The 15000-nt window shown below is 58.3% G+C and overlaps 2 protein-coding genes across 2 annotated transcripts in view; both read left to right on the top strand.

Moving 5' to 3' along the window:
- The window catches only part of ALDH1A3 (aldehyde dehydrogenase 1 family member A3), a 16553-nt gene extending 8188 nt beyond the window's left edge, over positions 1-8365 (top strand). Inside the window, exons 5-13 of the mRNA XM_084869187.1 lie at positions 138-199; positions 683-811; positions 1928-2041; positions 2262-2364; positions 3212-3396; positions 4338-4502; positions 4884-5041; positions 5519-5593; positions 7063-8365. Of these exons, the coding sequence (XP_084725313.1) occupies positions 138-199; positions 683-811; positions 1928-2041; positions 2262-2364; positions 3212-3396; positions 4338-4502; positions 4884-5041; positions 5519-5593; positions 7063-7135 (1064 nt within the window). The 3' untranslated portion in view covers positions 7136-8365. The remainder of the gene's footprint in view (positions 1-137; positions 200-682; positions 812-1927; positions 2042-2261; positions 2365-3211; positions 3397-4337; positions 4503-4883; positions 5042-5518; positions 5594-7062) is intronic.
- A 1830-nt stretch (positions 8366-10195) lies between these two features.
- Positions 10196-15000, top strand: part of LRRK1 (leucine rich repeat kinase 1) — a 47625-nt gene continuing 42820 nt past the window's right edge. The window contains 2 exon segments of the mRNA XM_084869004.1: positions 10196-10298; positions 13946-14161. Of these exon segments, the coding sequence (XP_084725130.1) occupies positions 14065-14161 (97 nt within the window). The 5' untranslated portion in view covers positions 10196-10298; positions 13946-14064.

Raw genomic sequence — 15000 nt, 5'->3', positions numbered from 1 at the left:
TGACCGGAATCGAACCCGGGGCCCTTCGGTCTGCAGGCCGACGCTCTATCCGCAGAGCCACACCGGCCAGGGCCCTCCTTGAGATTCTCCGTCCGGATTCACGTGTCTTCCCCTCCCCCGCGCCCCCTCTCGTGCAGATGACAACGTTGTGTGCTTCACCCGGCATGAGCCCATCGGCGTGTGTGGGGCCATCATTCCTGTGAGTACAGGGTTTCCTCCCGCTGCTCCCAGGGGCCCGTGAGAACCAAGGCCTTCTGTTTCTGGGCGGTGTTGTTGCTGTTGTTGCGGTTGTGTCTTTAAAATATATTTCTCTTGATTTCAGAGAAGGAAGGGAGAGGGAGAGAGAGAGAGGGGGAAGCACCCATGACCAGAGAGAATCGCTGATGGGCTGCCTCCTGCACGCCCCACCCACCCTGGGGATCGATCGCGCAAACTCCTGCGGGACTTTCTCAGAGCCTTTGAAGGCGCTGAGGTCCTGTACGTGAACGGGGAGGAGGCAGTGCACGCACGGCGGAATCCCTCCCGCCAGAAATAACTGTCAGCCACCCCCTCCCGGAATGCGCGTAGGGAGCAAGCACCGCGACGGGATGCAACGCTGGTCGTTGCGAACTCCTACGTTACCCGCTACGCCCCAGAGCAAGTGCCCTCTGTGACCCGGGTCCCCCCCTGTGCCCTGCTGCAGTGGAACTTCCCCCTGATGATGCTGGTGTGGAAGCTGGCGCCAGCGCTCTGCTGCGGCAACACCATCGTCGTCAAGCCGGCCGAACAGTCGCCCCTCACCGCCCTCCACCTGGGCTCCCTGATCCAAGAGGTGAGGCGTCCGGAAGGAACACAGGACGGGTTCGCGGTGGCATCCCCGCTCCCAGGGAGCAGGCCACCGGCGCGAGATACAGCTGCTGCCCGGCCGCACCGAAACCGGTGTGTGTGGCTCAGTGGGTAGAGCGTCGGCCTGCGGACTCAAGGGTCCCGGGTTCGATCCCGGTCAAGGGCATGTGCCTTGGTTGGGGGCACATCCCCAGTGGGGGGGGGGGGGTGTGCAGGAGGCAGCTGATGGATGTTTCTCTCTCATCGATGTTTCTTTTCTCTTTCTTTTTTTCTTTTCTATAAATATATTTTATTGATTTTTTTTACAGAGAAGAAGAGAGAGGGATAGAGAGTTAGAAACATCGATGAGAGAGAGACATCGATCAGCTGCCTCTTGCACACCCCCACCTGGGGATGTGCCCGCAACCAAGGGGGGGCATGCCCTTGACCGGGAATCGAACCCGGGACCTTTCAGTCCGCAGGCCGACGCTCTATCCACTGAGCCAAACCGGTTTCGGCATCTCATCGATGTTTCTAACTCTATCCCTCTCTCTTCCTCTCTGTAAAAAAAAAAGCAATAAAAATATATTTTTTTAAAAAACAAAAAACTGCCCGGCCGAGCTTGGCCGTGCGTGGGAAGGGGTGAGGCCTGTTTCACTTGGCCAGAGCCCGTTGGCTCTCCCTCCTGCCTGGGGTCACTGACCAGCCAGAATCCATTCTGCTCCTCCCCTTCTCTCAGAGAAGAAGGGAGAGGGAGGGAGAGAGAGACAAACACCCATGAGGAGAGGGAACCTTGGATCGGCTGCCTCCCGCGCGCCCTCTAGTGGGGATGGAGCCCGCCATCCCGGGCCTGCGCCCTGACCTGGAACCAAACCATGACCTCCTGGTTGACAGGTCGACGCTCTATCCACTGAGCCGCACCGGCCGGGCAGGCCACCGCTCTCTCTGCTCAGAGGCCTTTTTAGGGGGAAACAAGGTGCACATGCACCTCCTCCCAGCCCCTGGCCGCTGGGGTGCGGAGTCCGAGGCTGGATGGGTGTCCCCTCTGCCGGGGCCGTCCCCAGCCAGGACCCTCCCGCAGGCCCCGCCCGGTCCTCAGTGCCCTCCCTCTGCTGTCCTCCAGGTGGGCTTCCCCCCGGGCGTGGTGAACATCGTGCCCGGATTCGGGCCCACCGTGGGGGCCGCCATGTCCGCCCACCCGCGGATCAGCAAGATCGCCTTCACCGGCTCCATCGAGGTAGCCCCCGGCGGGGACCCGGGCCGCGGCGGAGGGGGGGCCGGGGACCCGGGGCCGTCGAACCCGGCCGGTGCGGGGGACAGCGGGGGGCGGGGGCAGAGAGGCCCCGGCTTCCTCAGGCCGGCCTCCGGGGCGCTGGGCTCGGCCACGCCCGGCCCCGGCCACGCTCAGCCCGGCCCCCGGCCTGTGTCCTGTCTCTGTGTCCCCCCGCCCCCCGAAGGTGGGCAAGCTGGTGCGGGAGGCCGCGTCCCGGAGCAACCTGAAGAGGGTGACGCTGGAGCTGGGCGGGAAGAACCCCTGCATCGTGTGCGCCGACGCCGACCGTGAGTCTCCCGCCCTGCGCTGTGCGAGGGGGCGGGGGTCTGCCGGCCTCCCGGCCGCTCAGCACCGAGGAGCACACGCAAACAGGCACACACACACCACACACCCTCCCTCACACACACACACACACACGCACACACGCACACACAGGCTCACATAGACACACACACCACAGGCACACGCACACGCACGCACACGCACATGCACACACACATAGGCAATCCCATAGGCACGCACACACAGGCACACACACACACACAGGCAATCCCATAGGTGCGCACACACAGGCATACACAGACACACACACACAGGCACACACATACACACACACACGCACATGCACACGAATGCGCACACACTCACACAGGCACACACAGACACACATGCACACACGGGCACACACAGGCACACACACATAGACATGTGCACACATGCACACACACACACGTGGGGTGCTTTTCCACCTTCGGCCCTGCTCACCTACACCGGTGGTCGGCAAACGGCGGCTCTCGAGCCACCTGCGGCTCTGTGGCCCCTGGAGGGCGGCTCTTCCACCAAGCACCACGGCCCGGGCGCGCCTGTGTGTTGAAGAAGCGGCGTTGGAAGACGTTTCTGTTTAAAACACGTCGAGAGCGCTGTGCCGTTGCTGTGTGGCTCTGTGCACACACGGACGCTCCAGCCCCGCACACCCCCCTCCTCGGACCCCTCATGGCCCGTCCTCCGGGCCTTTGGGACCCCCGGGAGCGCCCAGGAGCCTGTTCCGTGTGCGGGCGGCGCTGTGGCCGGGCCGGGCCCGCCCTGACCATTTCACTGCTTCCTCTCCCCCCTCCCCCTCCCGCCCGCCCCCAGTGGACCTGGCCGTGGAGTGCGCCCACCAGGGCATCTTCTTCAACCAAGGCCAGTGCTGCACGGCCGCCGCCCGCGTGTTCGTGGAGGAGCCGGTGTACCCCGAGTTCGTGCGGCGCAGCGTGGAGCGGGCCCGGACGCGGCCCGTCGGCGACCCCTTCGACGCCAGCACGGAGCACGGGCCCCAGGTGACTGACGGCCGCTCGGGGCCGGGGCCGGGCCCGCGGGGGGCTGAGGGGCGCGGAGGGGCCCTCCCGCCGAAGGGGCTTCGTGCATTAAAGCTTTATACGTGAAGGCACCACAGCCCGGCCGGCGTGGCTCAGGGGTGAGCATCCGCCTAGGAACCAGGAGGTCAGGGTTCGGTTCCCGCTCAGGGCACAGGCCCGGGGTGCGGGCTGCATCCCCAGTAGGAAGCCTGCAAGGGGGCAGCCGGCCCATGATTGTCTCTCATCATGGATGTTTCTCTCTTTTCGCTCCCTTCCTCTCTGAGGTCGATACAAACATATTTAAAATAAATAAATAAATATATAAAAAAAATAAAAATAAAAAGAGCCCTAACCGGTGTGGCTCAGTGGATAGAGCGTCGGCCTGCGGACCGAAGGGTCCCGGGTTCGATTCCAGTCAAGGGCATGTGCCTTGGTTGCGGGCACATCCCCAGTGCGGGGAGGAGGGGGGGGGGTTTGCAGGAGGCGGCTGGTCGATGGTTCTCTCTCCTCGATGTTTCTAACTCCCTATCCCTCTCCCTTCCTCTCTGTGAAGAATCAATAAAAATATATATATTTAAAAAAATAAAATAAAATAAATAAGAAACCACAGAATCCCAGGGCGGAGAGCTGCGGGGCGGGGCCCGATTGGGGCAGCCAAGGACGGGGTGAATGTGACATTAGCCACAGGGTTTTACGGCCTCGTTAGCGGGCACATCCTGCATGGCGTTCTCACGGGTGACGCAGGCCGGCCCGGGCCTGGGTAAACATTGAGGCGGGCAGCCGGGCCCGCCCATGCATGCTGAAAGCGGGCCTCCCTGCGAATTTCCACGCATGGGCACCCCGTGTTTACCCGGGGCACGTGTGTGGCTCCACCTGGGACGCCCAAACAGCCTGGCTCTCTTCTCCCCGTTGTGCTTTTACAGATCGACCAAAGCCAGTTCGACAAAATCCTCGCGCTCATCGAGAGCGGCAAGAAGGAGGGGGCCAAGCTGGAGTGCGGGGGCGCGGCCATGGAGGACCGGGGCCTGTTCATCAAGCCCACCGTCTTCTCGGAGGTCACGGACACCATGCGGATCGCCCGGGAGGAGGTGCGGGGCCTGGGGCTGAGCCGAGGGGAGGCACTGCTGGGTGGGGGGGGGGTCGTCTCCGGGGCTCAGCGACCCCCGATATCGTGGGAGGGGTGCTTTTTATTTATTTCAGAGAGGAAGGAAGGAGTGGAGAGAGAGAGAGAGAGAGAGAGAGAGAGAGAGAGAGAGGAGCATCAATGATGACGATGATGAGAGAGAATCATGGATTGGCTGCCTCCTGCACGCCCCCTCCTGGAGATCGAGGGTACAACATGGGCCTGTGCCCTGACCCGGAATGGAACCGTGACCTCCTGGTTCACAGTTGGGCACTCCACCCCTGAGCCACACCCCCCGGCCGGCTGGGCCCGGGCGCTCACCGCCACCCCTGCCATCGATCTCCAGATCTTTGGGCCGGTGCAGCCGATCCTGAAGTTCAAGACGCTGGAGGAGGTGATCCGCAGAGCCAACAGCCTGGAGTACGGGCTCACCGCGGCCGTGTTCACGAAAAACTTGGACAAAGCCCTGAAGCTGGCGTCCGCCTTGGAGTCTGGCACCGTCTGGTGAGTGTTGGGGGGGGAATCAGAGGGGTGTTTTGGGGTCCCGGGCAGCTGGCTGGCTGGCTGGCTGGCTGGCTTCACAATGCATGGAATCGCAGTCGTCCATTAGGGGCCACGCACTGTCTTTACTTTGCTGGATCCTCTCGACCGCCGTCTGTGAAATGGGTACCATTACCGTCTCAGTTCATTCCTGAGGGCATGCAGGCTCAGAGAGGTGCAGTGACCTGCCCGGGGTCACACAGCATCCTCTGAAATATTTTTATTTATTTATTTATTATTTTAATATTTATTCATTTCCTGAATTGTTGGGGGAGGGGGGGGAGTGGAAAGCTTTATGCTGGGAATATTCAAACCTCCGTTTCCGCTGGGAGGCACAGAAGGCAGGCGTTGAATGCGCGCGGGCTCCGTGGTTAAAACCCGCAGGCGGGTCCCCTCGGGTCACGGTGGGCTTCGTCACCCTCTCTCTCTCTCTCTCGCCAGGATCAACTGCTACAACGCCATCTACGCCCAGGCTCCGTTCGGCGGCTTCAAAATGTCGGGGAACGGCCGAGAACTGTAAGTGCCCCACCCCGACCCCGCCGGCGGGCGGGCTGTCTGTGTCTTTGGCCTTTGCCCTGTATCTCCCGAGGCTTTTGTGTGTTTTTTTTTTTTGTGTGTGTGTGTGTGTGTGTGTGTTTTAAAATATATTTTATTGATTTTGTACAGAGAGGAAGGGAGAGAGATAGAGAGTTAGAAACATGGATGAGAGAGAGTCATCGATCAGCTGCCTCTTGCACACCCTGTACTGGGGATATGCCCGCAACCAAGGTACATGCCCTTGACCGGAATCGAACCCGGGTCCCTTCAGTCCCCAAGCCGACGCTCTATCCATTGAGCTAAACCGGTCCCGGCTCCCGGGGCTTTTGATTAAGTCCCCGGCCCTCCCTCACCAGGAGCCTGGACTCGGGCCCCGCTGTCTCCCGCGAATGTCTCCTCGTCGCCAGGAGTTCCCCGTTCCCCGCTGGCAGGCGGCTCAGTGAATTCCGCGGTTTTCCCCGGCCCGCCGCCCCGGCTGGGCTGGCAGGGTGCCGCCCACCCACGGGCCCGCAGGGCCTGTGCCTCCGCCGGCCTTACGGAGAAGCCTGTAATTTCTCTCCCTTCCAGGTCCTTTTCCAGTTTATCTTTCATTTTGTTTTCCTATCCATCCTCACCCAGGGATATTTTCCCACTGATTCCCCACTCCCCTATGGGTTTGTTTTTTTTTTGAGAGAGAGAGAGAGAGAGAGTAGAAGGGAGGAGGAGAGACAGAGAGAAACATCGATGTGAGAGAAGGCGCATCGGTGGGTTGCCTCCTGCACGTACCCTCACCAGGGCCGGGGATCGAGCTTGCAACCCAGGTACGTGCCCTTGACTAGAAATCGAACCCGGGACCCTTCCGTCTGGGGGCCGATGCTTTAACTGCTGAGCATCACCTCAAAAAAGCCGAGCTCACCCCAAAGAGCTGGCTCCAGGTCAGGGTCCACGCCCGGGGTTGCAGGCTGGATCCCCAGGAGGGGGCGTGCAGGAGGCAGCGGGTCCATGATCCTCTCTCATCATGGATGTTTCTCTCTCTCTCTCTCTCTCTCCCTTGCCCTTCTGCTCTCTGAAATCAATAAAAATATTGATTTAAGCCGAAACCAGTTTGGCTCAGTGGATAGAGCATCGGCCTGCAGACGGAAGGGTCCCAGGTTCGATTCTGGTCAAGGGGCATGTACCTTGGTTGCGGGCACATCCCCAGTAGGGGGAGTGCAGGAGGCAGTTGATCGATGCTCCTCTCTCATCGACGTTTCTGACTCTCTGTCCCTCTCCCTTCCTCTCTGTAAGAAATCAATAAAATATATTTTTTAAAAATAAGTAAAATAAAAATAAAAAAATATATATATAAAAGAAAGAACTCGGTTGCTATGGGTGGACTGAGGGACTCTCGAATTTTACACGCTTATCTCTCTCTCCCTCTCTCTCTCTCTCTCTCTCTCTCTCTCTCTCTCCCTCTCTCTCGGCCGCAGAGGTGAGTACGCCCTGTCGGAATACACCGAGGTGAAGACGGTCACCATCAAACTGGACGACAAGGACTCCTGAGGGGGGCGGGCTCTTCCCTCTGACGTCTGAATGTGGCCCGTCCATCACGCCTGCCCTGGCGACCGACCTCGCCGACCCCCGGCCCTCCTCCTCCTGGACCCTGACCTCCCCCAATGGGGACAGACATCCCACTCCTCCTCCTTCCTGTCCCAGGACCAGTAGACGGGGCGGTACAACTGCAGTTCTGCCTGGAGGTGGCGCTGTGGAGCTTTTCTTTCTTTTTAAATATATTTTATTGATTTTTTTTTTTTTTTTTTTTTTTTTACAGAGACGAAGGGAGAGGGAGAGAGAGGGAGAAACATCGATGAGAGAGAAGCATTGATCCGCTGCCTCTTGCAAACACCCCCTACCGGGGATGTGCCCACAACCAAGGTCCATGCCCTTGCCCGGAATCGAACCCGGGACCTTTCAGTCCGCAGACCGACGCTCTAGCCACTGAGCCAAACCGGTTTCGGCTTTTTCTTTCTTTTTAAATTTTTTTTTTTTTAATCCTCCTGGGAGGATATTTTTTTTCCATTGATTTTCAGAGAGGAAGGGTGAGGGAGAGAAAGGAACAGAAACATCAAGGATGAGAGAGAACCATGGATCGGCTGCCTCCTGCACGCCCCCTCCTGGGGATCGAGGGTTAAGCCGGGCCTGTGCCCTGATGGGGAATAGAACCGTGACCTTCTGGTTCCTAGGTGGGCACTCACTACTGAGCCACACTGGCTGGGCCGGGGTCATCTTTTTTTTTTTTTTTTTTTTTTTTTCTTTTTTCTGAAATATGTAATCCACCATCCACTGCCTCCTCAGCACCGGTTAGTTCTTTACCATTTAACACTGTCGGTACCTTGTGTGAAATCAGGACCTAACTCATACACTGAATTTTCAGGATTTTACCTTCATGATAGACACTAACCTTGGTAGGAATGCGGTTAGAGGGTTCTCCCTCTGCCGCTGTACAATCGTAATGCCTTTCCTATGAAACGGGACCTTTTATTTATAATGGATAGAGTGAATGTATCTTTTTACAGTTGTAAGTACGCAGAGGTGGTATATTTAACCTTCTGTAATATACTGTATGTAGAAATGGAAATCTATCGAGGCTTCGATTTCATTCTTCCGAAGGTTTATTCCTGTGGTAAAAGGGGAAGAAGAAGAAAAAAATCTATTGATCTGGGAATTCTGACCCTCACTGCAGACTGTGTTATTCACCCGCAACAACAATAAAATACAGTTGGATATTTGAGAGATGTCATGTGTCATTTTGTTTGGTTTTTTTATTTTATTTTATTTTATTTTTTATTTTTATTTTTTACAGAGAGGAAGGGAGAGCGAGAGGGAGTTAGAAACATCGGTGAGAGAGAAACATCGACCAGCTGCCTCCTGCACACCTCCTACTGGAGATATGTGCCCGCAACCGAGGCACATGCCCTTGACCGGAATCAACCTGGGACCCTTCCGTCCGCAGGCCGACGCTCCATCCACTGAACCAAACCAGCTAGGGCATGTGTTGTTGTTTTTTAAGGACCAGATCCACTTTATGTGAGGGCTGATCTTTCTCTTTCTTAGGCCCTCGGTGCAAATAGGGGGAGTGCAGGGGGCAGCTGTTCCATGGTCCTCCCTCTCATCATTCATGTGTGTGTCTCTCTCTCCCTCTCCCTTCCTCTCTAAAATCAATTTAAAAACATATGATTACTATAGAGATGGATAGATGGGTAAACAGATGGACACGTTAACGCATTAAATAACATTAAATAAATAATTAAGAATGATTGAGTGAGTGAATGAATGAATGAATGAATGAATGAATGTTGGGTTGCTCCCCATCCTCAGTGGCCGCGTCTGCTCCTGTCTGCCCAGGCCCTGCACTGGCGTGCGCTTCCTCGCGGCGCCGCTAGGTGGCGCAGCGGCGCGCGCAGAAGGCGCCGCCCCGGGGTGGTGGCGGGGGAGGGATGTGGGGGGGCTCCCTCCGCCCCGCGGCCGCCACGCCCTGCCCTGCCCCGCCCCGCCCCCTGGGGGACTCTGCCCCCCGGAAACCCTATCGCCTATTGCTGGTGCCGGTGGCTTATCCGCTTGCCAGCCGGAATGAGGGCCGCGGTGGGGCGCGATGGCAGAGTTGCACCCCTCCTTCTGCGGGGGGCGCCCCGAGGCTGGAAGAGAGCTGGAGGGGCAGCCTCTTGGGAGCGGAGCCAAGCTGACTCCCCCCTCCCCTGGTCCCCTTGCCCGCCAGGAGGGGAAAGGGGGTGTGGGCGAGGTCCTACGGGGCTGGAGGGGGAGAAGGGACCTGGGGAGGGGACCACGGGGATGCCCAGCTTCTGTGCCAAGGCCCTGAGGGTGGGGGCGCTACATCTTGGGGATGCCCCGAGGGAATGCCAGGGTGGACACCCTCACCATGTGTCCCCTCCCCTGCCCCCCGGCTGGCTTCTCTTACCCCCCACCCCCTACCCTGGGGGCTCCTGGAGCCAATGGGGATGCCCACCCGGGGCGCGAACGTGCGTCTTTAGGACGTGCGTTCGCATAACAGTCTCGGTGGTGTGGTGGGCATCCTTCTAGCCCCACCAGTGGGAGTGAACACCGGGGGGGAGGGCATAAGGGTGTGGAGGGGGTTAATGGGATGAGGACACAGATGTAATACCTTAATCCATAAATCATTATTTTTTTTTAAAAGAACATATTCTGCCGAAACCGGTTTGGCTCCGTGGATAGAGCATCGGCCTGCGGACTCAAGGGTCCCGGGTTCGATTCCGGTCAAGGGCATGCATGGACCTTGGTTGTGTGCAGGAGGCAGCTGGTCGATGTCTCTCATCGATGTTTCTAGCTCTCTCTCCCTCTCCCTTCCTCTCTGTAAAAAAACAAAACAATAAAATATATATATATTTTTTAAAAAGATAAAAATGCAGCCATCCACCCCAGAGTGCCATTGGCACAGCCCGCGGTGAAGCGGGCGCATTCCCGGCGCGGACGGGCGCGGGGCGGGCCCCCCGGGCCGGCGCGGGTTCCGGATGGGCCGGCGGCCACTCCCGGCCCCGGCGCCGCCTCCCGGGCTCCGGATTGAGGAAGTGCCTGCCGCGCGGCCGGAGCGCGGGGGGCGGGGGGCCGCGGGTCCCCGCCCGCCGCCCGCCGCCCGCCGTCCGCCCGTCCGCCCGTCCGCCCGCCCTGGCGCCCGGCCCCGCAGCCGCAGGTAAGCGCCCCGCGCCCTCCGGCCGCTCCGCGTGCAGCCGGGCCCCGCGGCTCCGGCCCGCGCTCCGGGGGCCGCCGAGGGCGCGGGGCGATCCAGCCCCCCCGGTCCCCCCAAACCTCCACTCCGATCCCCCCACCCCCCACCCCGAGCCCCGGCGGCCCGGAGGGGGGCGCCGGCGTGCGGGGCCCCGGAGCGCAGCCCCGCAGCCCCGGGCGCGCGCGGGACGGTGCCCACGGGGGGAGCCGAGGCGGGAGCCGGAGCAGAAAACACAGCTTTTGGCGCAAAAGCCTGCCTTCCGCCTGGAGCGCGGCCCCGGGTGCGCGCGTGTGCGTGTGAGTGTGCGTGTGGGCGCGCGTGTGCGTGTGCGTGTGGGTGCCTGCGTGTGCATGTGCGTGTGAGCGTGCACGTGCATGGAGTGCGTGTGGGCGCGCGTGTGCATGTGAGTGTGGGTGCCCGCGTGTGCTTGGAGTGTGAGCGCGCGTGTGCATGTGTGTGTAAGTGTCAGCGTGCACGGAGTGCGTGTGGGCGCGCGTGTGCATGTGAGTGTGGGTGCCCGCGTGTGCTTGGAGTGTGAGCGCGCGTGTGCGTGTGAGTCTAAGTGTGAGCGTGCACGAGTGAATGTGGGCGCGCGTGTGCATGTGCGTGTGAGTGCCTGCGTGTGCTTGTGAGTGTGAGTGTGCACATGCACGGAGTGAGTGTGGGTGTGAGCGCGCGTGTGCACGTGCATGTAAGCGCCTGCGTGTGGCCAGGGGACCCCTCTAGGAGTCCCTCTCGCCCCACGGGGCGGCCTGGTGATGCAGGAGGGCCCCGCGCACCTGCACCCCCAAAGTCCAAGGCCTCCTCTGTGCCCAAGCGGGCGCCTCTGGTCCCCAAAGACAGCCCTCTCTAGGGGGACTGTGCCAGCCGCCTTCCCCGGGGAGGTGGGTGCTGTCCGGGCGGGGAGGGGGGGCAGGTTAGGGTGCAGGTGTCAGAGAGAGAGAGTGGTGGAGAATTGGGGGACCCCTCGGTGTGGGGGTGAGAGGGTGACTGGGGATGAGGGGATCTCTGTGGCCAGAGCAGCCCGCCCGTTCTCAGATTTATTTATTGTTCTCACCAGCCCGTCCCCAGGCAGGTGCCTCGCCCCCAATACCCTGCTCCCCGCGTTCGCCCCCCTTTCTCAGCGTGCCCCCCTCTTCCTCAGGGTGCCCCGGACAAGATGGGGTGGGGGGGACAGGCACCGTGTGGGGCTGTGGTAGCACCTGGTGCCTTTTGTGACCGGACTGCCCTTTGCTCATGAAATCGAAAACATAGCCCTGGAGTTCATACAAACTGTCGAAAAATAACAACTGATAAGAAGCAGGAACACAGAAACCGCCAGGGCTCCGGGGCTGAGCGTTGAGCTGTGAGCCAGGAGGTCAGGGTTGGGTTCCCGGTCAGGGCCCAGGCTCCGGGCTGTGAGTTCGACCCCCAGGAGGGGCTGTGCAGGAGGCAGCCGGTCCATGATTCTCTCATCATGGATGTTTCTCTCTCTCTCTCTCTCTCCCTCTCTCTCTCTCTCTCTCTCTCTCTGAAATCAATTTTTTTTAAAATTAATAATATAAATAGGAAAATCAGCCCTAGCCAGTGTTGCTCAGTGGGTAGAGTGTCTGCCTGAGGACTGATGGGTCCCAGGTTCGATTCCGGTCAAGGGCATGTACCTTGTTTGCAGACTCCCTCCATCTATTCAACTCTTTTTTCTTTTCCTTTTTTTTTTTAATATAAATTTTTAAAACTATATATATATATATATTTTTTTTTTTTTAAATCTGGGTGACATGAGCATTTGTCACATGCTTCACTTCCGAGCGTCTTGCAACTGATTTTTTTTTTTTAAATAATGTATTGATTTCAGAGAGGAAGGGGGAGAAATCATGGATCGGCTGCCTCCTGCACGCCCCCTCCTGGGGATGGAGCCCGCAACCCGGGCCTGGGCCCTGAGACGGGGAATCGAACCGGGGACCCTTCAGACCTCACCCCGGCGCTCTATCCACGGAGCCACACCGGCCAGGGCTCAGCTTCCTTTTTCGCGTCCCTCTTTCATGACGTATTCGGGTTTCTTCCTCGGGGCGCGTTGGCCAGAGAAACGTGGGGTGGTTTTAGAACCTGTGATTTGGGCAGGAAAACCCCCCGGACGCCCTCCTGAGGGTGTCCGTCCCAGAAGGATGAGAAAACCGTGTCCTTTCCAGCCACGGCCGGTGGCCTGGGTCCCCGCTCGACCAACTTTTAAAACATCTGCCTCAGCGCCTCGGCCAAAACAGAGACCCTCCGGGGCGCACAGCCTCCCCTGGCAGAGCGGGTTTCAGAAGGAAACTGAAAATGGAAAGAGGAACAGAGTGTGCTGGGTGAGGGCGGCCTGAAATATTCTAAAGGTTAAAGAAGTCGCACACACACACACACAAAAAAAAAAAATTAAAAAAAACTCCAACACGTCGGAGGGAGGACACTTCTCTTTTCAGAAGGGGGACCGTCCGCCGGTATTTGGGGGTTTGGAAATGGTGGGATTTGTAGCAGGTGAGGTCACGTGGCCGGCACACCGCGGCCCGCGAGCCACATGCGGCTCTCCGGCCCCTGGCGTGTGGCTCTCCCGCAACACGCCACGGGCCTGGGCACGTCTGTGCGGAAGAAGTGGCGTCGGAAGACGTTGATGTCTAAACCATGCGGCTCTCCAAAGCAATGTCTGCCGTTGTCCTGTTGGTATTTGGCTCTGTGGGCCGGCCCCTGGCCTAGCCGGTTTGGCTCAGTGGGTAGAGTGTCGGCCTGCGGACTGAAGGGTCCCGGGTTCAATTCCGGTCCGGGGCTTCCCGGCCCTGGTCGGGGGTGTGGGTGCAGGAGGGAACCCATCGATGTGTCTCTCTCACATCAAGGTTTCTCTCGCTGTGTCTCTCCCCCTGCCCTCTACTCTCTCTGTGCATCAATGGAGAGTTAGCCTCAGGCCGAAACTGGTGTGGCTCAGTGGCTAGAGCATCAGCCTGCGGACAGAAGGGTCCCAGGTTCGATTCTGGTCAAGGGCATGTGCCTTGGTGGCGGGCCCATCCCCGGTGGGAGGTGTGTGCAGGAGGCAGCTGATGGATGTTTCTCTCTCATCGATGTTTCTCACTCTATCTCTCTCCCTTCCTCTCTGTAAAAAAAAAAATCGATAAAATATATTTTTTTAAAAAAAGAAAAAGCAACCAATGAAAGCATAAATAAGTGGGACAACAGATGGTTCTCTCTAAATAAATAAGAATATGAGAGAGAGAGAGAGAGAGAGAGAGAGAGAGAGAGAGAGAGAGAGAGAGAGCGCCAAAACCGGTGTGGCTCAGTGGATATATGAGCGTCAGGCTGTGGACTGAAAGGTCCCAGGTTTCATTCCGGTCAAGGGCATGTACCAGGGTTGCGGGCACCTCCCCAGTGGGGGGGTGTGCAAGAGGCAGCTGGTCGATGATTCTCTCTCATCCATGTTTCCGACTCTCTATCCCTCTCTCTTCCTCTCTGTAAAAAAATCAATAAAATATATTTATATTTTTAAAAAGATATCCTCAGGTGATGATTAAACAAAAACTAAATAATAATAATAAATAAATGTGTGTTTTTTTTAAAAAAAAAAGAAAAGCGTTCTGATTTCATGATGGTTTTCTTTTTACCCCCAGAGCGAGGCGGCCATCGGCTCAGCCATGACCGAGCGTCCGCGCCCCCGGCCCCGCCCCGGGCAGCCGCTGCGGTGACCACGGCCAGCGCGGACCTGGGGGAGCGGCCGCCCCGAGGGCGGATGGCTGGCATGTCGGGCCGACCGCCCAGCATGTACTGGTGTGTGGGGCCGGCGGGGTCAGCCGTGAGTCCGGAGCGCGCCATGGACACGCACGACGGTAAGGACGGGGCTGGCCGAACCCGCCACGCATGTATGTGTGTGTGTGTGTGTGTGTGTGTGTGTGCGCGTGTGTTTGTGTATGTGTGTGTGCGTGTGTGTGCGTGTGTGTGCGTGTGTGTGTGTGTGCGTGTGTGTGTATGTGTGCGTGCGTGTGTGTGTGTGTGTGTGTGTGTGTCCCGGGGGAGCCCAGGAGGATGTGGGTGGCTGTGATGGGGGTGAATTGTTTATGATAAAATGGATCTGGGGGTTCTCACTTCGATTCTAAACATTAGTCCCGGCCGGCATGGCTCAGGGGTGGAGCGTCGACCTAGGAACCAGGAGGTCAGGGTTCGATTCCCGGTCGGGGCACAGGCCTGGGTTGGGGGTTCGATCCCCAGTGTGGGGGCGTGCAGGAGGCAGCCGATCCGTGATACTTCTCTCTCACAGGTGTTCCTATCTCTCTCCCTTTCTCTCTCTCTCTCTGAAAATCAATGAAAATGTGTTTTAAGTATTTTAATCATAATAATAACAACAACCCCTTGGAGGCTGACATGCTTTGGAAATGACGGTGACATATCATTTTGAGTTTGGGGTTGTTGTTTTTTGTTTTTGTTTTAACTCCTCACCCGAGGATATTTTTCCATGGATTTTTAGAGAGAGAGGAAGGGAAGGAGAGAGAGAGAGAGAGAGAGAGAGAGAGAGAGAAGAATCCTTCCAGGTGGAGTTTAGAAAAAGATCTAAACTGGAAGGAAACATAGTTTTACTGTGGGGTGTTTTGGTGATTGTGCGTGTGTGTGTGTGTGTGTGTGTGTGTCTGTCTGTCTGTCTGTCCTGTGTGTCGGCCTCACTCCCGTCTCC

Source organism: Pipistrellus hanaki (assembly GCF_964339955.1).
Source record: "Pipistrellus hanaki genome assembly, chromosome: 21".
Taxonomy (NCBI): domain Eukaryota; kingdom Metazoa; phylum Chordata; class Mammalia; order Chiroptera; family Vespertilionidae; genus Pipistrellus; species Pipistrellus hanaki.
Note: the sequence above shows the minus strand (reverse complement) of the source record. Positions and strands in the feature narration are given on the sequence as shown.